The sequence below is a fragment of the Carassius auratus genome, chromosome 49, assembly GCF_003368295.1.
Source record: "Carassius auratus strain Wakin chromosome 49, ASM336829v1, whole genome shotgun sequence".
NCBI lineage: Eukaryota > Metazoa > Chordata > Actinopteri > Cypriniformes > Cyprinidae > Carassius > Carassius auratus.
Window position 1 is genome coordinate 6,635,025 of NC_039291.1, and position 25,764 is coordinate 6,660,788.

At 37.2% G+C, this 25,764-nt stretch overlaps 1 protein-coding gene across 2 annotated transcripts; it reads left to right on the forward strand.

Annotated features, from left to right (window-relative positions):
• Positions 1-399: 399 nt before the first annotated feature.
• Positions 400-25,067, forward strand: LOC113066108 (DNA topoisomerase 2-binding protein 1-A-like). 2 transcript variants are annotated; one of them, XM_026237755.1, is made up of 28 exons: positions 400-657; positions 1,050-1,149; positions 1,250-1,384; positions 2,153-2,296; positions 2,475-2,656; positions 3,688-3,881; positions 3,963-4,154; positions 8,811-8,974; positions 11,679-11,842; positions 13,130-13,380; positions 13,461-13,765; positions 13,857-14,029; positions 14,423-14,634; positions 14,825-15,138; positions 15,992-16,177; positions 16,252-16,367; positions 16,473-16,596; positions 16,918-17,082; positions 18,525-18,618; positions 18,711-18,906; positions 19,784-20,013; positions 20,559-20,698; positions 21,396-21,519; positions 23,063-23,226; positions 23,302-23,430; positions 23,504-23,593; positions 23,729-23,890; positions 24,484-25,067. In XM_026237755.1, exons 2-28 carry the CDS (start codon positions 1,063-1,065, stop codon positions 24,619-24,621), a joined length of 4,575 nt encoding a protein of 1,524 aa, XP_026093540.1. In that variant the 5' UTR covers positions 400-657; positions 1,050-1,062; the 3' UTR covers positions 24,622-25,067. The 2 variants fall into 2 exon arrangements, with proteins under 2 accessions (XP_026093540.1, XP_026093541.1); XM_026237756.1 differs by having other exon boundaries at positions 8,814-8,974.
• Positions 25,068-25,764: the final 697 nt, after the last annotated feature.

Sequence of the window (25,764 nt, forward strand, 5' to 3'; positions counted from 1 at the left end):
AGGAACGAAAGTTCCCTCAATGAATGAGTCCCGCTAATCGGTGTCTTATTTTAATTGAACTGGTTTAAAAAGAAAACCTCACCACATGCATACTACTGTTTATTGCGTTTTGTTCGACGATTTTCCAAGTTGAAATTGTTAGATCTATAACTTATTCCCTTTTAGATTAAATGAAAAAATACCCTGTTTTTTGTATTTGGAATATAATTACACGTTTACCCCTCACTTCCAAAAAAAAAAAAAAAACAGAAAAAAAAACAGAGTAAAAATAGAAGTTGGATTTAACCATAATTTATTTCATTTATGACGCTAACTTACACTCCTCCAGTCCGTTGGGCGGCGGTCATATATTTTTTATATTTCTCGCATTTCGCCAGTGAAGCAGAAGTGAAGCGGAAGTTGTTTTCAGAGTTTATGGCGCGAATCACAGACGCGAATAACTGGAATACGGCTTCACACACAGGTTTTCGAAATAATAAAATGCAGACAGATTAGCAAATGAATTATCCTGCTGCCTTATACAAGAGATGTTTCTAAGTGTGTCAGAAGTGAGTGAGAGAGAGAAAAAAACTAATTTGAAATGAGATCAAAGTCTTTTAGAAGATAGTTTTAATTCTCGTAATCAGCGCAAGACTCTGCTTCTGTTTCGCGGTAACAGTTAAGTCTTCCTTTGTTATTATGAGTGTTTGTTTATGTTGTTTTATGTTAGTTAAAACACAACACAAACACACATACACCTACACACACACACTGACTTGCTGTAAGAGCTGTTTAACAGTTTGACACTCTTTGTTGTCTTGTTGACCTTGTTTATGAGATTATCAAAACAACTGCAATGAAAAGTCGATTGTTCATTATTAGTGTCTTAGTTTTAAATAGCATCCAGGTTTGTTAGATTATTATTATTATTATTATTATTATTATTATTATCAATTTGCTGTTTACTTTGCATTACCGTAGTATATTACAGAACAACACCGTGAGCAGATGTTTACATGTTTCTTAATGACATTATTAAATCCTTGCACGTTTTTTTCCACATGATTTAGATCATATGTCATCATGTCAAAAGGCAACAAGGATGCATACATTGTGAAATTTGTCGAACGCAGTGGACATATGAGTGACATTGCTCTCCAGGCCCATAAGGTGATCATAATGTTTTATTCTGTGATGTATCTGTCATTAATGCTCCTTGTATCTTATAATATCACTACTTTTGTTCATGAAATCATATGCTCATCTTCAGGCAATAGTGGAACTGCAGTCAGAGAAATATGTGCAGATGCTGGATGAGGAAGCCGCACTAGAGCTGGACCACAATGACAAGTCCCTGTTTGTTTTCAGTGATTTCACCAGCAATGCTTTTGAACACTGCAGGAGGGTGCGTTTGTGTGACCATGCATTTACAACACTGCATATCATCTGCTTTTTGCAGTGATAAGCAATGTATTCAATTCCATCTAAAGAAAATACAACTCAATGTTCTTTGTATTTACGTAAAATATGTAAGTTTCTATGATCTCGGTTAGTGATGAACTTCAGATTTTTTTTTTTTTTTTTACTAAAATTAATTCATTACAGAAACACCAAAACCTAAATTTAACTTGTCAGGAAACAGAAAAAGTCCCTCTTAATTAAATTTAACTAAATTTAATTTAAAAGGAGTCGTGTTCACAGGTGATAAACCAGTAGTTGTTCAGCAAACAAGCTATCTTTATTTTAGCTGAACAAATTTTTTATATTGCTACTCTAGAGTTATTCTTGGTCAAAGTGAAGTATATGCACAATGCTGACATGTTTAATGTTGTAGCTTATTACCATGTACACAAAACAAATGCTGACACAGTCAAAATGTTAAAGATTATTGGTTTGGTAAATATTTTTGACCTTCCAAAACCCTTTTTCTCAAATATTCTTGGTTCGCCGAAATTTTGGTACATCGCTAAAACAAAAAAGAAAAAAGCTGAGCATGATGTATATATAATGTCTTTATTTTTTAATACTTGTGATTTGAAAATGACCAGCGATTAATTCAATTAACTGAATTTATTTGAAACAGAAATCTTTTGTTTTATCAGAAATGTTGTTAATGTCAGTAATCTTACAATGTTAATAATCTTACAGCACTGTATGTTTGTGGTATTTGCAGCTGGGATGCAGGATCGTGAGTCCTCTGGTGGTGCTGTTCTGTCTGCAGAAGCAGAGATGTGTGCCCAAAGCAGAGCAGCCTGTGTACAACATGGCCATGAATGATGTCACTGTCTCCTGCACCAACCTTGACAAAGAGGCACGGGTAAGGAGAAAACATGATGAAGTTGAATATATACCTAATTGTTTATTTCTCCACGTTTGCTTACATTATGCGAAATAATTACATTATTTATACATATATTATACATTATGTGAAATAATTACATCTGTATGTGCAGTCCAGCACGTCAAATTAAATCGCTGGTTTGTCGTTCTTGTAGAGCGAAGTGATGGATCTTGTCCAGCTGATGGGTGGACGAGTCTACCGTGATCTCAATGTCTCTGTTACTCACCTGGTGGCAGGTGAAGTGGGGAGTAAGAAATACCTTGTGGCCGCAAGCCTTGGGAAGCCCATCCTTTTGCCCAGCTGGGTGAAAGCATGCTGGGAACAGTCTCAGGATAGGTAACATCTCTATAGTGTTTCTCAATGGGGGCAGTAATCAGAGAGCATCGGGGGGCGCTGAAAGCAATATTTTTGAAAGTGGGGCTGCTGAGATGTTCTTTGGATGCGTTTGGTTAAGATGAGTTTATACGAAAGATGTATGAGCGGAAACTTGTAAAAGAAAATGGTCTGCACCATCCTAACGCTGTCTCTACACTGAATGAATGAATGAACTTTCCAAATCTGTCCAGTTAGCGCGGTAGTAAGGCCGAATAAATAAGCCTTCCATTGATATGTAGTTTGTTAGGATATGACAATAGTTAGCACAGATACAACTATTTGAAAATCTGGAATCTTAGGGTGCAAAATAATCAAAATATTGAGAAAATGTACCTTTAAAGTTGAAAAAATAAAGTTTTTTGCAATGCATATTAGAAATCAAGAATTATTTTTTTAATACATTTACTGTAGGAAATTTACCAATTATCTTCATGGAACATGACTTTTGGCATAAAAGAAAAATCTATAATTTTGTAAACATTAAATGTATTTTTGCGCTATTGCTACAAATATACCCAATTGACTTAAGACTGGTTTTGTGGTCCAGGGTCACATATTAAAAACAGGGTATTTTCTAAACCTAAGGGATAAATATTATATTTCACTGAAAGCTAATTGATGATATCTACTCAATATCTTAGGCAAAATCACAGCAGTAAAAACAGTGTTTAAGGGTTCCTGAAAAGGAAGATAAAAACTGAAATCTCTTCTGTAAAAATTGCTGTGGATATATTTCAAGTTTTTTTTGTTGTTGTCCTTGTTGTTTTAAACAAGTCTCTATAACTTTTGGGATAACAAGGTATGTAAGATACAGTGAAACCTCAACTTCTCCAAAACTGTAGACCTGAAAATCACCAAGATGCTTAAGAATTATGTAAATTATTATTCTTTCAGTGAAATATAATAATATTTATCCCTTATTTTACATTAGGAAAGAAAAGGTGATAACAGCTTCATGGTCTCTGCCTAAAAAAAACCTTTTTTTTCCCCAGTGTTTTCCATCACTCTGAGCTGAGCATGGAGGACTATCAATGTCCAGTCCTGAAAGGCTGTACGGTGTGTGTGACGGGACTCTCTACTGTGGAGCGTAAAGATGTTCAGAGGTTGTGTGAGCAGAATGGAGGCAACTACACGGGGCAGCTCAAGATGAATGAGTGCACTCACCTGATTGTCAGCGAACCCACAGGTGACCCCATAATCTCTGACTTCATCTGTATGCTTTGGGACACAACCTGTTCTTCACTTCATTTTATGTCTTGCATTTCAGGCCAGAAGTATGAGTTTGCCCGTAAATGGAACGTATACTGTGTGTCCCTGCACTGGCTGTTTGACAGCATCGAGAAGGGCTTCTGTCAGGATGAGAGGAGGTATGCCGTGGAGCGTGGAAAAAAGAAAGTGGAGGAGAAGCCGGACAGACCCAGCAACTCTACACCTACAGGACCCAACCGGACCAAAGAGGGTGAGTATAACACTGTTTCATTGTTCTTTTGTGGGGTTAAAGCTGCAGTAGGTAACTTTTGTAAAAATATATCATTATGTCCTGACAGTAGAATATGAAAATCAAGCTCCTCTGGCTCCTCCCAGTGGTCCTATTGCCATTTGCAGAAAATACATCGCTCCCGTTAAGAAACAACCAATCAGAGCTGCGGTCCGTAACTTTGTTTGTGTTCAAAATGTAGAAAATTTTTTGTTTTGTGTACATGGTAATAAATGGCGGCGTTGTTCCAATTATAGTGTTTGCAGCTGAAGTTAGTGCCGCCGGCGGAGTGATATATTTGTTGGTTATTTACTGTACATTTTATAGCACGCGCTCATGATATAAAAGATCGCGTGAAGAGTTGAATTTGTTATCGCTCACAAATTTCTGCATACTGTCACATCTCTGTCAAACCCCGGTAAGTTCATTCTCCTCCAACATTCTGAAACATTTTAGATTACAATATAATAAAAAAAAATTTTTTAAATGAACTATTCCTGTATAAAATGGGGCAGCAACCTTTAAATCAACATTTTGAAATAGTCCACAGCTGAGCAAAGCGGAGACGGATCTGCACTAGAGCGCATGAAGTGAATGTGCTGCAAGTAATTTTCAGATGCAATGAAAAAAAAAAAAAACCTGTATAGCCTAGATTAGGCACAGACTCTGTTCCTAAGTATATAATAATTATAATTACTGTTAACCCACAGTAACAAATTTAACTGATTAATTGCCTATTTTCTTTTTTTTAAACACGCTAAGAAATAAATTAAGTTTGTGAGAGGAAAAAAATATATAAGTCATGTATAAGTTGCATTTTATTACATTTAGAAATAATTATGGCTGGCCTAATAATGTTATAATGTACCAACAGGATATTTTTTGTTCCCTTCACCAAAAAATCCTTTAAATTTAACAAATTTATCAGAACAAAACAAGAATTAAAAATCGATAATCCTAATGGATAAATTTAATTGCAGTATATAATAATATAGGCTTAGAAAAAAAATTAAAGCTAAGCATAAAGTAAGGTTGGGCTCTCTCACTCGGGACAAATCCAAACGTTTCCAGATTTGTGATGTTGCCATATTTTCCGGACTATAAGTCACACTTTTTTTCATAGCTTGGCTGGTCCTGCGACTTATAGTCAGGTTCGACTTATTTATCAAAATTAATTTGACATGAACCGAGAGAAATGAACTAAGAGACATGAACCAAGAGAAAACATTACCGTCTCCATCCGCCAGAGGGCTCTCTAGCTGCTCAGTGCTCCTGTAGTCTACACTGAAGACATAGAGCGCCCTCTTGCGGCTGTAGATGGTAATGTTTTCTCTTGGTGCTTGGTTCTAAATAAATGCGACTTATAGTCCAGTGCGACTTATATATATTTTTTTCCTCATCATGACGTATTTTTGGACTGATGCGACTCATACTCAGGTGCGACTTATAGTCCAAAAAATACGGTATTCATGAGGTAAAATAGGCTTTGTAGTTCACACGTGTTTCAATATTGATGGGGTAAAAAAAAATCATAATTAGCAATATGCCAAAGTGAACCTTTGAGCTTAAAGGGGGGGTGAAATGCTATTTCATGCATACTGAGTTCTTTACACTGTTAAAGAGTTGGATTCCCATGCTAAACATGGACAAAGTTTCAAAAATTAAGTTGTACGTTTGAAGGAGTATTTCTGTTCCAAAAATACTCCTTCCGATTTGTCACAAGTTTCGCAAAGTTTTTTTCGAGTATGGCTCTGTGTGACGTTAGATGGAGCGGAATTTCCTTATATGGGTGCTAAGGGCACGTCTGCCGGAAGAGCGCGCGCTCCTGTAGACAGGGGTGATAGCGTTCCGGCACCACGCCGGATTTCCGGCGTAGGCTACTGTGGCTGCGAAAAAAAAAAAAAAAAAAAATCAGGTTGGTTATATTGGTCTACGGCGGCGTTTTAGTGCCATGTTAAAAAAATAATAAAAATAATAATAATAATAAAAAAGATTGTCTAATGTTTATTTTATGTCTGTTTTTAAAAGCACGGAAGAGAATATGTGCTGTTATGTTAGACATCGTTTCAGCTATTAAAATAGTTCCGTTTTGTATGTATGGCAAAATGATTTCGTTTCTGTTTTTATTAATTAAGTTGTAATGGGAAGATTTTTTATTAGTCAGATATACATAAGGTATAGGCGCATATCCAATGGTTTGTGCGGAGAGTGGAAGCTTGCACAATGCAATACAGAGGCGCAAGAGTCGTCACTTGCACTTTTTTTTATCCAGTAGAAACGAATTATCCTCAAAACAATACATGCCTTACCAACATCAAATACATAGATGGGGAGATTTAAATTATTGCTTAACGAAATAAAAAAAAATCAAACCAAAAACTCTTTCATTATATCTGTAAAGATGCATTTCTCGCGTCAAAGTGGAGATTTCTATTAAGGATCTTGTCACTGATTTAGAATACACTAGTTTATTCATAAATAATTCAAATATCCCCTTACCCTCCGACACATTCATTGTTATGTACAAGGAATACAAGTTGATGTAGACTAATATAAATTTAAAATACATCGTTTTAATAAATACAAATCAGCAAAACTGTTTCAAGTGATAGGCATTATTCAATTAAAAGTATCAATGAATAAAACATTATGTTGACCAGGTGGATTATTCATTGAAATCATGGAGAATGACATTTAGTTTTATTTTCATCATGAATGACAGCGCACCGTGTATTTACAGACAAACAAAATCTGCAGACGTCTCTTTACTGCGGAAGTGAACTTAATAAAACAGAAACGAAATCAATGTGTCATACATACAAAACGGAACTGTTTTAATAGCTGAAACTATATCTAAACGTTTTGCTATGTTCTGTCTATGCAAACAGAACAGCAGTAGGCTACATAGGCTAATAAATCAAGTGCGTCATCGTCACAACCATAGCCTTGTTTCCGCACGGAATAAAGTATTTTATTCTCGGAGCATTTCGACTTTATTCTCCGACTTTATTTTTATTATTAATATTATTATTATTTTTTGCAGAGGTTAGATATTTCGACTTTATTCTCTGAATATTCCGACTTTAATCTCGGAGTTTCGACTTTATCTCGGAAACTTAGATTTTTTTTTATTAAATATATATATTTTTTTTTACATGGCACTATATGTCGTCGTACTGATCTGTCATTTAGATGTGAGATGCGCAGGTCAGAGAGCAGCTTTAACGCTCAACGACTCATGAGCCAATCAGAAGTAGTTAAGGGGCGGGCCTCGTGTCTTTGTCAAATAGATTGATACAGGTTAAGGCAATGCTCCATGCGCGAAGGTGTTTGCAATTGTGTCTCATATTTCTCAACTCCAAACGTAAGTAATGGCACTTACTGACCTGTCTTGGTATGACTGTAGCATCTGCAGCATTTACTTCCAGTGATTGTACTAAGATGGGCTAATAAGGTCAATGTAGGCACTGAACATATTGAGAAGAAAATGCTGTGTTTTCTTGAATAATACTGAGGGCATAATGCAAATATGAAAATATCTAAAAAAGAGCCACTTGTCAATAATGATGATCAGGGTTATACATACTTAGGCTGTTTATATATTTGGGCCCAGGGGCCAACAAGTTGTGTTAAAAGTGCGTCGCATACATAATAACCTCTCGGGGGGCAAGGAAAAAAAGTTCAGGCTCAGGAATTTTTTTCACTATCAGCCCTGTGTAGAGCAGAGCACTGAGAGAGCACAGGCATTCACTGATCAGAGCGAGAGCATCGCGAAATGTCACAAAAGGAGTGTGTTTTTGGTTGCCAGGGCAAGACAACCCTGCACAGATTACCAAAAGAGAAACAGCATTAAGGGACCAGTGGATGGAGTTTATTTTTACAGAGCATCAACGGAGTTGTGCAAGTGTTTGTGTTTGTTCCCTGCATTTCGAAGAAGCTTGTTTTACAAACAAGGCCCAGTTTGACGACGGATTTGCGTATCGTTTATTTCTTAAGGATGATGCAATCCCAACGAAAAAGGGTCACGATCATGTGTTGGAACCGCAGGCGGTGAGTAAAACTGCTTAAAATATCTCTGCCTCCTTGTTAGTGCATCCCCTCCCATGCCGGAGACCCGGGTTCGAGCCCCGCTCGGAGCGAGTCGTTGCTGCTGCTGCTCTCGTTCAGTTTCAGCCTCGGGATCTGATTCTGGATCATAAATATACGCTGAATCTGACTGTTAGCCATGGTTTGTTTTGGATGTTTTTTGCCTTACAGTAATAATGTCGCAGCTTCCAAACGCTCTCAATGCAAAGGCCTACTGGCGCTCGTGATTCTTTAGCTCCGCCCACACGTCACGCCTCCAGCCGGTCCTGTTTTTCCGGGAAAAATCGGTACAGACTATCTTTCTCTTATGAATATAATAAAACTAAAGACTTTTTGGAGTTATGAAGGATGCAGTACTACTCTATAGGTACTCAAGATTAACATGATATTGAGTGAAAACGAGCATTTCACCCCCCCCTTTAAAGAATTTTCCTGCAGAAACTTTTCATGAAAATCGTTGTCTATTATAATCGATTTTATCGTTTAATTGTTGCTCCCCTAGTCTGATTTAACACGTTTACAGATGTATATTTCTTTGTGTCATTTGTGCAGAAGGTCCTTCACTTATGGGATTAAGCCGTATTTCCAATATCAGTATGAATGTCAATGAAACGGCCCTCACAACAGCAGGAATCAGCCACATGGAGACTCCTGATCCAGTGGACACATTTGACATGACTGTTTGTCGAGTTGATGACCTGTTGGACGGCTTTAAAGTAAGTTTTACAAAAAATGTTTTAGTACAGCTAAAAGGTTTAGAACATTGTCTAGATCAGTGGTTCCCAACCTTTTTCAACTCGCGGCCCACACAACCAAACACATATGTTTGCGCGGCCCACTTCAAAAAAATTAACTGACCCCGCTATTGTTGGGTTAATAACTTAGTACTCAGAAGCTAGATTTTAAACTATATTTATTGAATAAACTAGGGCTGTGCCATATGAAAAAAAAAAAAAAAACTATCGCGATTTTTTTTTAATCAATTTTGCAATTGTGCTTTTACAGTCATAAATGCATTCAGGATTAATTTGAAACATATTTCCAAAAGAAAACCAATCAGAGCTTTATCAAAAAGTTCTAACATCTCTAGAACAGACATACAGTATTGTTCAAAATAATAGCAGTACAATGTGACTAACCAGAATAATCAAGGTTTTTCGTATATTTTTTTATTGCTACGTGGCAAACAAGTTACCAGTAGGTTCAGTAGATTCTCAGAAAACAAATGAGACCCAGCATTCATGATATGCACACTATTAAGGCTGTGCAATTGGGCAATTAGTTGAATTAGTTGAAAGGGGTGTGTTCAAAAAAATAGCAGTGTGGCATTCAATCACTGAGGTCATCAATTTTGTGAAGAAACAGGTGTGAATCAGGTGGCCCCTATTTAAGGATGAAGCCAACACTTGTTGAACATGCATTTGAAAGCTGAGGAAAATGGGTCGTTCAAGACATTGTTCAGAAGAACAGCGTACTTTGATTAAAAAGTTGATTAGAGAGGGGAAAACCTATAAAGAGGTGCAAAAAATGATAGGCTGTTCAGCTAAAATGATCTCCAATGCCTTAAAATGGAGAGCAAAACCAGAGAGACGTGGAAGAAAACGGAAGACAACCATCAAAATGGATAGAAGAATAACCAGAATGGCAAAGGCTCAGCCAATGATCACCTCCAGGATGATCAAAGACAGTCTGGAGTTACCTGTAAGTACTGTGACAGTTAGAAGACGTCTGTGTGAAGCTAATCTATTTTCAAGAATCCCCCGCAAAGTCCCTCTGTTAAAAAAAAGGCATGTGCAGAAGAGGTTACAATTTGCCAAAGAACACATCAACTGGCCTAAAGAGAAATGGAGGAACATTTTGTGGACTGATGAGAGTAAAATTGTTCTTTTTGGGTCCAAGGGCCACAGGCAGTTTGTGAGACGACCCCCAAACTCTGAATTCAAGCCACAGTACACAGTGAAGACAGTGAAGCATGGAGGTGCAAGCATCATGATATGGGCATGTTTCTCCTACTATGGTGTTGGGCCTATTTATCGCATACCAGGGATCATGGATCAGTTTGCATATGTTAAAATACTTGAAGAGGTCATGTTGCCCTATGCTGAAGAGGACATGCCCTTGAAATGGTTGTTTCAACAAGACAATGACCCAAAACACACTAGTAAATGGGCAAAGTCTTGGTTCCAAACCAACAAAATTAATGTTATGGAGTGGCCAGCCCAATCTCCAGACCTTAATCCAATTGAGAACTTGTGGGGTGATATCAAAAATGCTGTTTCTGAAGCAAAACCAAGAAATGTGAATGAATTGTGGAATGTTGTTAAAGAATCATGGAGTGGAATAACAGCTGAGAGGTGCCACAAGTTGGTTGACTCCATGCCACCCAGATGTCAAGCAGTTTTAAAAAACTGTGGTCATACAACTAAATATTAGTTTAGTGATTCACAGGATTGCTAAATCCCAGAAAAAAAAAATGTTTGTACTAAATAGTTTTGAGTTTGTACAGTCAAAGGTAGACACTGCTATTTTTTTGAACACACCCCTTTCAACTAATTGCCCAATTGCACAGCCTTAAGAGCGTGCATATCATGAATGCTGGGTCTTGTTTGTTTTCTGACAATCTACTGAACCTACTGGTAACTTGTTTGCCACGTAGCAATAAAAAATATACTAAAAACCTTGATTATTCTGGTTAGTCACATTGTACTGCTATTATTTTGAACAATACTGTAAGTCAAAATTATCACTATAGTGAAGATGTAAAAAAATGTATAGACTTGTGGCAAAAAAAAAAAAAAAAAAATCCTGTATACAGGGACTTTTTTTTCTTTTTTGCCATGCATTGTTCATAGAGCTCATTAATTGTAGCGGTGCCTCAGGTGTTTGCAGTGTGTGTATGCGGTCAGCAGTGAGAGCGCATAAATATAACGCGAAAGCACATTAAAATAATGCACGAGTGCGAATCTCTCTGTTCGCAGCAGATTTCCTTTGCTCTGTCACAAAACCGGTCGTGCTTGCTCAGATACACGCTGCTTTGCGAGGAGAGAGTGTGCAGACTTAAAACGTGTCTCCTCTCACTTAAACTGCATCCTGTTCACTAACAAATTCACTCTATGCTCATGTGTTAGACATGAATTATTTTTGCACGTTTTTATTTCTAGCCTTTTACCGCAGTGAGAACGCTCTGATCCGTCAACATTGGCTCAGAAAAAAGGCGCATCACAGACAGTGTGTGAACCTGGAGTTAGGCATATGCTCACGCTCAAATCGTGATTTTAGGACGTTTTCTTTTAATCGCACAGCCCTAGAATGGACTGGAAATGAACAAAAATAATTAAGTGATATCCTGTTGCATTTGTGTGAATTTAAATGCTGAAAAACCTTCAGTTGTTGACCATTTTTCACCTTTTTGTTTTGTAGTTATACCTATGTGGCTTATCAGGAAAGAAACTGGAGAAACTGCGAAGGATGGTGAACTCTGCTGGAGGGCTGCGCTTCAACCAGCCCAGCCAAGAGCTGACGCATATAGTGATGGGTGAACCAGACCAGGGGGTCAAAGTCTTCCTTGACAAAGCCACTCACAGGTTAGTCTAAATCCATGTCACGGTATCTTTTTTTTTTTTTAATACAAAAACACTAAACAATCTTTATGTTCCAAGTTGCTATAATGAGGACCTTTGAGGCTGAATTATTTGCAGAATACTCTAGGTAGGGCTGGGCGATATGGCCAAAAACTAATATGTCAGTATTTTTTGGCTGAAATGCGATATGGAATATATCTTGGTATTCTCTACATTTCCTATTATATATATATATATATATATATATATATATATATATATATATATATATATATATATATATATATATATATATATATATATATATATGTATATATATATATATATATATATGTATATGTATGTGTGTGTATATTTATATATATATATACATATATATATATATATATATATATATATATATATATATATATATATATATACATATATATACATATATATATATATATATATATATATATATATATATATATATATATATATATATATATATATATACACACACACACAGTACAGACCAAAAGTTTGGAAGCATTACTATTTTTAATGTTTTTGAAAGAAGTTTCTTCTGCTCATCAAGCCTGCATTTATTTGATCAGAAATACAGAAAAAATAGTAATATTATGAAATATTATTACAGCTTCAAATGATTGTTTTCTATTTGAATATACTTTAAAAAAATAATTTATTTCTGTGATGCAAAGCTGAATTTTCAGCATCATTACTCCAGCCTTCAGTGTCACATGTAACACCCAGTCGATCAGATGATCATTTAGAAATCATTCTAATATTCTGATTTATTATGAGTGTTGGAAACAGTTCTACTGTCTAATATATTTGATGAATAAAAAGTTAAAAAGAACTGCATTTATTCAAAAAATAATATAATAATATAATATTTCACTTTTTAGCAATTTAACATATCCTTGCTGAATAAGTTTAAACTGTATCTTACCAGTTGTTTTAATGTCCTTATGTCTCATGTTTAGGAAAAATTAGAGTATGCACTTCCCCCACAGCAGCTCACTCTGTGTCCTCTGCTATAATTCAGATGTGCCCGTATCAAACTACTATATACAGTATCAATATAGTTGGTATTGCTTTACCATATCACCATATACTATATCGCTTATTAAAATCATATCAATATATCATACAAACTCGATATACCACCCAGCCCTACGCAAGGTTCATGTTATTCAGATGGATCCTTCCTATCCAAGTTGGCTCCTTTGGTCAGAAGGTGTTATAGTTTAAACAATTCAAATGTGCTTCTTAAACACGTTTCAGACCACATATAGTGACTGTGCAGTGGTTGCTGGACAGTTTCTCCCGGGGTTCCTTGCTCCCAGAGGATGGCTACTTTCACCCCTCTTTCCTGCCCCCTGCCCCAGCTGCTGTTGATATGCCTGCTCCTCACAAGGCTGCCCCCCGTGCCTCCAGACCATCTGTAGCTCCCCCTCCTGCCCCTAGCCCAAACCGACAAGCCAGAGCTGAGGAAGACCTGCTATCGCAATACATGGAGAATGACCAGATAGTGGGTGAGTTGATAAATATTTAAATTCTCCTCTGTCTACACTTGTCTATCTCCCTCATTCTTCCCTGCCTGTCTTTTCTGTAGTGGAGCTGCCTCAGGTCAGAAATAGTACCAGCAGCAGGCAGAGCGTTTTGCTTCCAGAGCCTTCACCTGCAGGGAAGGACTCCAGCTTGGTTGTAACCACAGAGGGTGGCCTGTTTTCAGGGAAGTGCTTTATCGTGGTTGGTTTTGGAGCCGAGGCTGAAGCCCAGCTCTCAGAGCTAGTCATGGAAAACTCTGGGAAGATCTTGGTCGGCCGTTCGAGAGCTGTGGCGCATTATGCCATCGTGCCACTGCTGGGCTGTGATGTGGAGGCCACAGTAGATGAGGTTGCAACAGATACCTGGCTGGTAAGAAAGATACATTTAATTTATGCACAGAAAGGATACTCTTTGTGATGTTTATTTATTACATCTGGTCTGTGTTTGTGTGTGTGTTCAGGTCATGTGTGTGGAGCAGCAGTGCGTGTTGCCGCTAGCCTCTCATCCTCTTTTCACTCCAGTAGCAGTGAGAGAAGGCTTCTCTCCTCTCAAAGACTGTGTGCTGTATGTCAGTCAGTTCACCGGAGCTGAGAGAGAGGCTCTCATTCAGCTTGCCAAACACCTGGGAGCGAGGTGAGACCTTTTGCTCACCGTCCTCAACTTCTGGGTAGTTTCAAGTTTTGGTCTTCCTCAGTATTTTTGTCTTGTTTTCCTATACAAATATCTAAACATCCTTAAATCAGGATAGATTTACTTGAGATGCAAAATGAACATTTGAAGGCTTGTTTCCTAACAAAGTGAAGTACGTTTATCTTCAAAACCAAGGACAAATATCTACCAAAGGGATCAGAAAAATAAACGTGTTTTTCCTTTTAAAATGAATTTGAATTTGTTTCAGCAACCCTGTCTTACAGCAAACCGAAGTGTTTAACAAATTGCATTTTTGCTAAATGTATAACCTTTAACTTTTTCTTAGAGCTAATCTAACGTTTTCTTATTTCTCTTCCCCTACACGTCTGTCTGCAGTGTTCATGATTACTTTGTGCGGACGGCTAATCAGAGAAAGGGAATGGTGGCCAGCACTCATTTGGTACTCCAGACTCCTGAGGGCACGAAGTACCAGGCGGCACAGAAATGGGGGCTACCTGCAGTCACAATCCACTGGCTTTTAGAGTCTGCTAGAACAGGGAAGCGTGCTGATGAGGAACGGTACCTGGTTGACCTGACTCCTTCTCCAGGTTAGTCAGTAGAAGTACAATTATAATGTATTTGTTTATGACTAATTAACAAACAGTTGTGATGTATTTCTGAATTTAAACCTACTAAATACATTTTGAATGACTCAACACAATTTTAGAAATGCCATGCTCCTGTATAAAATGGCTACTTGGAAACCAAATATCACTCTCTATTTGTGATTTTATATAGAGAGAACTGAGGACAGTTTTGTTGGAGCATCTCAGAAAGATCCACCGCCTCTGCGTCTCCATCAGCGTTCACCAGAGCTACCACTACTGGGCCCACAAAATAGCACTGCCATCACCCCTCTGGACATGGCTCGCTTTCAGAGCCGCACTGTCCGCTCAGTGGTCAGGAAGTTGAGAGAGGAAGAGGAAGATGTGGCCACCCCAGGGCAGGAGAAGGCTAAAGGAGCCTTGCAGAAAGACTCTTCCCTCCAACTAGACACTCCCTCTCGATTCCTGAGCAGAGACCGACTCTTCGGCCCCTCATTTAACACAAAGGTGAGCTGGAAATGGGAAAGGATCTAATTTCAAGTTCAGAAATCATCTTTTGCTTTGTTTTTATTTGAATGTTGTTAATAGACTGATGTGAAAAGGCCACACATTTAGTCACATTGTGAGAAACATCCCATTTACACTCATTGGGCCTCATACATGAAACTATATAAATTAAAATAAACTAATAAAAAATTTATATATGAGTAAATACAGAGTAATTTGCGTATAAACAGACCTTCCTGAAAATTCTCCTCCAGATTCACAAACACTGCATAAATATTTACGTAAAAATAAAAGTTTACGTTAGAAGGGTTTTACTGTTTTACTTGTGTTTCGCGAATGACAAAAGAAGTCTGTTCAGAGTTCAGCATTTTGCTGGAGGTGTTGTTGTGCATTTCACATGCAGAGGGGTTAGCCAATCATAAGAGAGCTCATGTACATATAGAAATACGGTTACATTTTACAATAAGATTCCATAAGTTCATGTTAACTAATGTATTAACAACATAAAATATGACCATACCTATTTTTTTATTTATTTTTTTTACAGTATTTACCTAACTTTAATTCACAGTGCATTAACTAATGTTAATAAGCACAACTTGTGATTTTAATAATGCATTAGTAAATGTTGACATTAACATTTAACTAAGATTAATAAATGCTGTAGAAGTATTCTTAGTTTGTTAACTAAAGCAGTTAACTAATGAACCTTATTGTAAAGTTTTACAAGAAGTACATGTAGAGGACACAATGGCAAAACCAGCCTTGATTCTATGGGTCAGAGAGAAGTGCACAATGATTAAGATCAAACAAAATAACTAAGTTTTGTAATATGGTGGTATGTCTGTTGTAGGATGTGTTTGACCATTTACAGACTCCTGGTAATAAGCCTCAGCAAGGTCAGGGGTCAGAGACTCCTCTGTCAGAGGTCATTGAGAAGAACCTTAAAGCTGCAGTAGCCAACAGCAGCCGCAGCCATGTCACAAGCCTTGAAGACATGACTGCCAGTCCACAACTGGGAAAAGATCCTGAACCTGAGGTACACACACACACACATACACATTCAACCTGTATGTGAATACAGATAAATACAGGTGTGTCTGTACCATGCAGGTGGAGCAGAAGGCTGCAGCTCCTCTCAGTGGGGTGGTGGTGTGTGTAAGCAAGAAATTAAGCAAGAAACAGAGTGAACTCAATGCAGTGGCTGCCTCTCTTGGCGCAGACTTCAGGTACATGCAAATCTCTGACTCTTACTCTCAAAGTCAGTCTAAAACTAATAATGTCATCTGAGGTGTTGCAGGAGATGCAGTATATATCTATTTTCTCTCGTATAGGTGGTTGTGTGACGACTCTGTCACTCATTACATCTACCAGGGTAGAGTGGGAGACAACAGTAAAGAATATAAAGCTGTCAAAGAGAGAGGACTGCACATAGTGTCACAACTCTGGCTACAGGCTGTACGTACACAGAAGTACATCTTAATACATATCTCACAAAACAAGGTGTCTTTGTATAATTTTTGTAAATATTCAGGATTCTTTGATGAATAAGAATAGCATTTACAGCATTTATTTGAAAAACAAACTTCTGTTACATTACACATGTTCTCACTATCACTTTTAATATATAATTTTTTTTAAAGATTTCTGTAGTTCATATTATATTTATTATATCATCATGCACCAAACAATGTAAACTATTTTATTGGTACATTAAAATGACCTCAAAGCATAGTGAAAAGTTAGGAGTTTAAATCCAGTTGTCCATTTTATTTTCAGTGTGCAGATGAGCAAAAGCATGTATCTGAGTCCCTCTACCCTTTTACATTCAATCCCAAAATGAGCCTCACCATGAGTCAGGTGGCAGATACCACTCAGAGGTCACCTCCTCCTTCCACTCCCCACACCAGACTCAGGGCATGTAAAGAAAATGAGGAGACAAGGGTGAGGAATTTATACCTTGCACTGCACTACCCATACTCTTCAATCATGTTGCACTTCAAAGCTGTAACTGTCCACATTTTCATGCTATGTCAGTCTATGCATTGCCAACGCGTGCGTTCACGTTCAAACTCACCTGTCTCGACTCAATAATAAGACTGTCTGAAGGCACAAGGCAAGCATAAAAGTCGCTCGGGACAGTTGACTGTCGAGCGATGTGTGAAGTTTTCTGCATGCAGTGCCACGCATGAATCCTAAGCGCGATCACAGACATCAACATGCGCGTCTTGGCGAATATCCTAGTAAATACGTTAAGTTAGGCCTATGTCTTAACATTAATTGTTGAGAAAGACAACGTGTGTATCAGTATTTGGATCCATGCTTTCGGTCTTAAAGTGAAAGCGAACTAGCAATAAATTTCTGTTAAAGAATACAAATTCTCTCACTGCTCTTGACTGAGCAACTTTTGTAACTTTAATAACTTGTAACTTTAGATTAATCTGTTTAATTTATACAATAAAGACTGTAAAGAGGGTTATTTTACATATAATATTACATTTTGTACCTTAATATTTCTTTTATACCTACCTGAAAAACCAGAAATGCACTGTTTATTTAATTTGTGTCTTTGTTCTATTAAATGTATTTTCTGCTATTGCTTGTAATTTGTTTAGCTGTAGAAAATATTCTTATCACTGAGCCCATAGTTGCAGCCAAAATATATATATATATATATATTATACAGTAAATGAAAAGGTGTCGTTTTATTAGGCTATTGATGCACACTTTCTTTGTGAAATTGAAATATAACAAAACTAAATAGAAATTTTTAAATGAACACCAGATCAAAAAAGTTACACACATAAAATCAATCCCTTAATATGAAAATATCTGTGCTGTTTCCATTCAAAATTAGAGGCAACCACTTTATTTTAATCATGATCTAAGCAAAGAGTTTTTATTTTAGTTTTTAATCTATTTTAGACTTTATCATTTTGAAATTTGCAGCAAAAACAGAATGGTCTGACTTTAGTTTTGTGAAACTATACTGCATAAAACATCTGATTGAAACAGCAGATGAGCTGAATGAGACGCGGATTCACTTTCCGTCAGTAGGTGGCGCTCGTTAACAGCATGATGCAGTGTTTCCTGGGTTACCGCTGTAAACATAGCAGACTGTGCTCATGAATACTACTTTAATATGCATTGTTCAGAGGCAAGATGGAAAAGAAAATGTCATGTAAATGTTTCTTAAGATAGTCAGTTCCCCTCAGAGATGCATTCAAATAAACTCCTACTCCAATTGTATCGCAATGTGTTTGGCATCTCAACTGATTTAAATCGTCAAATATTTTAATTGATTTTCGACCGGCTCACTGTAAATTGTTACATCCTTAATGTGTATGAATGTATATATTGCTTTAAATTATTTATTTATTTTCAAGCTTAGCCCTGTTGACAAAACCACAGGCCTCTCAACCTCTCAGTGTGTCAGTTTGGGAGAGCCAGAGAAAGATCAGACCAAAGGCACTGAGAAAAGTGAGTCCTCTTTAAAGATGCGTCTTTGATTCATGCATTAAATCTCTGTGTTTGTCTCTGACTGAGCTAAAGTCACAATTCTTCTCGCTCAGATCTCACAGAAACACTTGAGATGAGAGAGAGTCTTCAAAGGCAACTTCAGGAGATCATGTCTGCTACTAAACTGACCAGCGGTCGCCGAGGCTCCTCACGGTTGGCCAGAACTGGCTCAGGGGAACTAGACTCACCCCACACCCCGGACAGCCTGGGGCGAATGGGAAGACGCAGCCGTACTTTAGAGGCCCTACGGTACAAAAACAATCTAGCTAGTTGGAGTGGGCGATATGACCAAAATCGTATATCACGATATGAGTAATTTTAATTGACGGTAGCAGTGTATATTACAGTGTAGTTGTTTTTGTTTTTAAATATGATATAATTTTTTTGATAACATAAAAATGTTATAATAATTTACACTAGTGTTAATATCACAAAAAACTAATTCTATCCCAAATGTAAAAAAAAAAAGCTCACTGAAGACTAGTAAACGGTAATTACAAAAAGTAGTACAAAAAAAACCCAGTTTCAAATGTTTAAAAACAATGTATATTCTTCACTTTGTAAATTATTTATATATATATATATATATATATATATATATATTTCTTGTTAGCAAAGTTACAAAAGTGATTAGTCAAGAGCAGTAAGAGATTTTTTCTTTTGTTGTTTGATTAACATGAATGACAGACAGCAGAGATATTAGACTGCTGTCGCTTTAAGAGCTGCCCGCATCCAGTGGCTTAAATTAGCTTTTTTTTTAAAAAGCAATGCTTAAAGACGTGTGCAAACGATACGTTTTCTTGACCACGTAGCACAGCAATGTCACGTGAGCGTGTAAGCGCAATAGAGAAGACAGTCAAATGTTTACAGGTTTGAAAAATTTCTGCCGGTTAATCGTGTTTACCAGTATATCGCCCACCTCTACTGGCTAAAGTACTATCTGATCTGATCCCATCACTGTCTCAAAGTTTGCAGCATCTGTACAGCACAGTTTTAGTTGTACACTAGGGAATGGAAGACACAAGACATGTTCTTGTTGCTGTTATGTTTTGTTGGTGTGCCTCAGATGCTGGTTTTGCAATGTTGCATTTTTAAGACTGCATGATTAAAGATTGTGTTTTGGCAGGATGTCACGTCAAATGGCTGTGGACCTGAATACAGAGCCGTCCCAGAGTGAGCAGATCGTGTGGGATGACCCCACAGCACGAGAGGAGAGAGCTAAGTTGGCTGATAACCTGCAGTGGCCTGGTAGCCCCTCTCAGCACTCTGAAACCCTCGCCATCGTCCCGCCGCCCCTCTCTGACCCCACAGCCAGTGGCAGGGTCTCCATGACCGACTCTGAACTTGTGGAAATGGGTATGAGAAAAATACTTGATTTCTTTAAATTGTTATACTTTTACAAATACACTTCTAATCAGAAGTTTAGATTTGGTTTCATTTTTACTTTTTTTTTAAATAAGTATCTGATGCTCACCAAGGCTGCATTTAATTTGATCAAAATACAGTCAAAAAAAGGAATATTGTGGAAATAATATTGCAATTTACAAACATATCAACTTTACAGTTTAAAATGTAATTTAAAGCTATAAGGACAAAGCTGAATTTTTCAACAAATAAAATTAGCAGCACTCTGCACTTTTTGTTTTCATAAACATTTAAACATTAAAAATACAGTTCTGATGATAATTAAATATGAAATCGTAATAATAACCATCTGGGCTTTTTATTGTGGTTTAACATCAAACTGGTTTTCTCCCTATATGCATCCTTTCTGAATAATGGTATTAATTAAAAAATAAAAATATATTTATATCTTACTGAGCCCATACTTTTGAACTCTAGTGTAAAAGGGTGAAATTGCATTACAGATGTTCTGATTCAGCATTTCTGACACTTTCCAGCTGCTTTTGAAGTCATCGATGCACAGCTGAAGGCAAAGGTGAACCCACCTCCAATTGACACGTTTCAGAGCCCTGAAACACATGAAGCACCTACTCTTGCTTTCCCCACCTCTAAACCTGCAGTCACTTCCCTTCCACAGGTACACACACACACACACACACACACACATACACACACGGCTGATTTTGAGTGGCTCAGTACTGTGATACAGCTATATTAATAAGCTTGTGGAGTTTTATTATATGCATAACAGTTAGTTCTGATTCTCAAATCTGACTGGACAAGAGGCTTTCCGAGAGTGCTTATATTTCACCAATCTCAGCCCTGCGACTTGACTCTGTGTGTTGTAAACAGGCTGTCAGAAGATGGCAGAGTTGCACAATGTAACATGGCGAGTTACATTGTTATGCCAGTAGATGACAGCAAGTGGCTACCTTTATGAGTGGGTCATAAAAACATTCTGAACTAACATGTTTAAAAATGCTAATTCATTCATTAATGAAATAAGGTGTTAAAATTAGTTGAACTTTGAGTGCCACTTTACAAAGCTCAGTCACCAAGCAAAATGTCACTTGGGTTAACGCATAGAGATCAGTGGCATTGATTCACTGCTTTGAAAACACTCTTGTTATGATCAACCTATTTAATGTCAATGCACATTCATTAAGTGGAAAACAAGAGCATTAAAAGAAAAATGTGAACATGTGGCTGTTTGCAATATTCAGTAGGCTTGTCAGAATTGCGGTATTACAATATCATTGTTATCATGACAGCACTGCACACTCCTGTCCATGGAGAGCATTTATAATTGATTTTCTTCAAATCTGATCTACTAGATCTCTCAGAATCAGGTTGAAGATGAGGATGAGGAGGAGGTGGTAAAGGATCCTCCACGTTTCCTGCTGTCTTCATTAAACCCACAGGAACGCATAGACTACAGTCATCTCATAGAGGAGCTAGGTTAGTACACTGAATTCAATTCAGGGATGTTGAATTTTCTAAATCTACTAATCAGTTCATTAAACCTTCTCTAAAATTAGATCTGTTGTCAGATTCCTGTCAGACTCATGTGAGCTTTCACAAAATGCTTGTTTAGTAATAACTCTACTGACATTTGTGAACTATTTAACACTTTCAGCAAAGACATTTATAATGTCACAAAATATTTATATTTTAAATTGTCATTTCTGAATTTGGTTCATCAAAAATTATCTATTTCTAAAAAATTTTTTAAAAAATGGTTTGTGCTAAAAATAGAAATGAAATTAATACATTGCTAATGATTCAACTGAGGCTGTTTTTTTAAATATAATTCAACAGTGCACAATTAATCTCCATCTCTGTATATTGCTGAGTTTGGGTTTATTATAATGTTCATCTAGGAACGTAATGTGTGCCATTTCATCAGATTTGTAAGGTAAATCATTTATAAACCTACATAAAAAAAAAGGAGAATACATCATTATCTTCCTGAACATGCTGTCTGCTCATCACAGTTTCAAAATAAAAGCTCAAACCCTCACTCTTTCATTTTTGATGTCCTTGTATTTAAGAAATTACAGTGGCTTTAGCAATTCTGTGGTAAAGAAATGGGCAAATATTAAAGATTAAGTGGACAGTTAAATTAAATGTTGCTTAGTCAATATTAATCAAGGATTAGTTTGTGCGGTAAAGTGTAAAAACAATCTCCAGGCCGTTGGCGCCTCTGCAGATATTTGTTATAATGTATAAGGTACTTTAAGTCTATGTATTTTCAGTTTTGTTCAATAAATCCATATGATAACTTGCTTTTGATACTTTATACCAATTATGAATGCCTCATAGCTATTATATATGTATTTTAAGTCATTTTAAAGGCTATTGTTTGCTTACATCTATTTTTATTATCTAAAAAAATGTATTCTAATCATCCGGTTACTCCATTAATCATCAGAATAATCCACAGATTGCATGATTACCAAAATAATCATTAGTGACAGCCCTAAATTCAACATTGATATTAATGAGAAGAAATCTTTCTTGAGCATGAAATCCACATATTACAATTACCGTATTTTCCAGACTATAAGTCGCACTTTTTTCATGATTTGGCTGGCCCTGCAACTTATAGTCAGGTGCGACTTATTTATCAAAATTAATTTGACATGAACCTAGAGAAATGAACCAAGAGAAAACATTACCGCCTACAGCCGCCAGAGGGCACTCTATGCTGCTCATTGCTCCTGTAGTCTACACTAAGCAGCATAGAGCGCCCTCTGGCGGATGGAGATGGTAATGTTTTCTCTTGGTTCTCGCTTCTAAATAAATGCCACTTATAGTCCAGTGCGACTTATGTTTTTTTCCTCATCATGACTGATTGGACTTATAAATTATAAATTACATTTTAAGATATATAAAAATAAAAAAAAAACTTTCTATTTAAATGGTAATCTACAATATTACTGTTTTACTGTATTATATTCAGTTGTTGTATTCCATACCTAATTTGATGTTTCATGTGCAGGTGGTGTTGTGCTGGAGAAGCAGAGTTTCGACCCCAGCTGCACTCATGTTGTGGTTGGCTATCCTCTGAGGAATGAGAAGTACCTGGCCGCTATGGCCGCAGGCAAGTGGATTCTTCACCGCTCGTATCTGGAGGCCTGCCGTGCAGAAGGACACTTCATACAGGTGTGCGTCTTCATTTGTGATCGGTGTCTTTCAGTGATGAAAGATGAGGATGTTCATGTCCTGTATGTCTATTAGGAGGAGCAGTACGAGTGGGGCAGCAGCTCTATCCTGGACGCGCTGCCATCCATCAACTCTCAGCAGAAGAGACTGGCACTGGCAGCCATGCGATGGAGGAAAACACTACAAGGTTGCTCAAACACGGAGGTACGCATAAATATGTTGTGCTTGGATGAGCATGCAAGTGCATGGCGCAGCACCTAATGCGGTTGATGTGCAGGGAGCGTTTGGTGGCTGGACTGTGATGCTGAATATTGACCAGGCCAGAGAGGCTGGATTCAGACGGCTGCTGGAGTCCGGGGGAGCCAAGGTCTGTTTTCTTTTGAATCCACAATGATTCCATAAAAAAACATGGGTTTTCTGTGACTTAAGAAGCAGTATTTCTGTTTCTCCCTCCATCCTTTGTGTTGTTTCTCCTGTATTGACCCTTTCTCCTCCTGTATAGGTGTTGCCAGACCCTTCTCCCTTGCGGTTTAAAGAGACCACTCACCTCTTTGTGGATTTTAGTCGGTTGAAACCGAGTGACGTCAGAGTGGATGTCAGTGGAGCTGCAGCTCAGGGAGTCAAATGTCTTAAACCAGAGTACATTGCTGATTACCTCATGCAGGTGAGAGATGATGTTTCCGATATAAATCACACTCCTGTTTAGGGCAGTACACTTTGGGGAATTTTTTTTTTTTTTTTCTTATAGCTCCTGGTTTGCTGTGCTTGTTTGTAAGGCTGCAGGATTCTGCCAAAATTGTGTAATTATACATCAGTATGAGTATAAAATAATCATCAGTCAGTTCAGCTGTCTTCATTTCTTCATTTACAAACATGTAGGCATCAGGCTTCTCTTTTCCTGACATGCTCTTTTGTTGGAAAGCGGTTCTCATTACAAGTTTATGAAGAAGGTTTGCATTTGTTGCTTTCCCAAATGTACATTTCAAACAATCCAAACACAGAGCAATCAGCTCTGTAAAAGAAAAGTGCCACACTACACTCGGAAACATGCAGTGTTTTTATTTGCTAAGTCTTAAGGGATTTCAGTTTTCTGTTGATTAATCGTGAAGCCGTACACCTGGCATTAAACTACCAGAAGCTGTAATGATGAAAATCTCAAATCTGTCACAGTAATGGCTTGTTTTGTTCCGATCTGAATTAGTTGTTGAGGCAACAAGTATGATTTAATAGATATTTAAATTGCTTCATTTTTTTCAGGAGCCTTGTCCTTCAATGGACGCTTACTATCTCCCAGGAGCAGCGGCTGAGGAACTAGAAAAGGTTCAAGATACATCTTCACGCAAACGAAAAGCCTCTGTGAACATGTCCACATTGAAGAAGAGTCGTTTGAGATGAAATGTAAAATTTAAAATGCTAATGCATTATGTATTTATGTGATTTTATTCGATTGTTACATTGTAGATAAAAAAAAAAAAACGTATTGTCAATAAAAAAAAAAATCTAAATGGGAACCACGGTCCAAGAAAAGTGAAGTGAAATAAGTGAAGGTGCGTTCTACTATGAAACTATGAAAGCCAGAAGTACTCAAGCTTGCATTTGTGTTATGCTAGACATTTCTAGTAGATGTACTACCACTTTCTGCCCTACAGAGGGAGGGTTGTTCACATGATGGAAAGACGAACGGACTTAAATAGTCATTTTATCCTTAAATTACACAGACACATTTTTTTTATTTTTTTCAAACCGATCACAAATGGATGGATGAGTACCAGGTGCTTTGCAATTATGTAAAGGAAGACAAATTAAACATTGAGAAAATGATCTTTAATCATTATACTTCATAAAATGGAGTTCTTCATGGAATCAATTTAAAAGTGGTTTGTAATTTAGTTTGGTAAATCCCGATTGATGAAATGAGTAATTAAATTTTCTCGAGGTGTTGCTTCCAGTTCCTGTTTGACCTCTGATGTAATTCCTCTTACCAAAAGACATCAAAATCTTCTGTGTCCACAGCAACCGTTCCGTTACTAATGGCAACAAGTGCACAGATTTTTTTTTTTTTTTTGATGCTGCTGCTGTCTAGTGTATGTCATAGATCCAATGCAGATTGTTATGACTTGGTCAAATACACATCAAATGATTGATCTCTTTCAGTGCTACTATAGGGTTACTATAACATTTTAATGTAATTATAGGATTTTTAACCACACTCTTTTGCAGTGCCAATCCTTCCGACACAATTACTTATTTTAAAGGATATTATTTGTAATGCTTAAACTAACTTACTTATTTTATTTTTACATGGAAGTGTGCATGGAATCCCTTGATAAGTGGATTTGCTTGAGAAGTCTGGTGGCCTATATGGGCATGTAAATTATTTACCCTGGTCATGGCTAAGCCTGCCACCAACCAACTGCTGGGACTGGGGGGTTAAACCACAGTCTCAAAGCCTCTGGATTACAAAGTTAGATCCCCCATTTGTCACAGAGTGAGGGAGGTGATAGGGAAGGGATAGGGGCTGCTCTGAATGCATGTTTC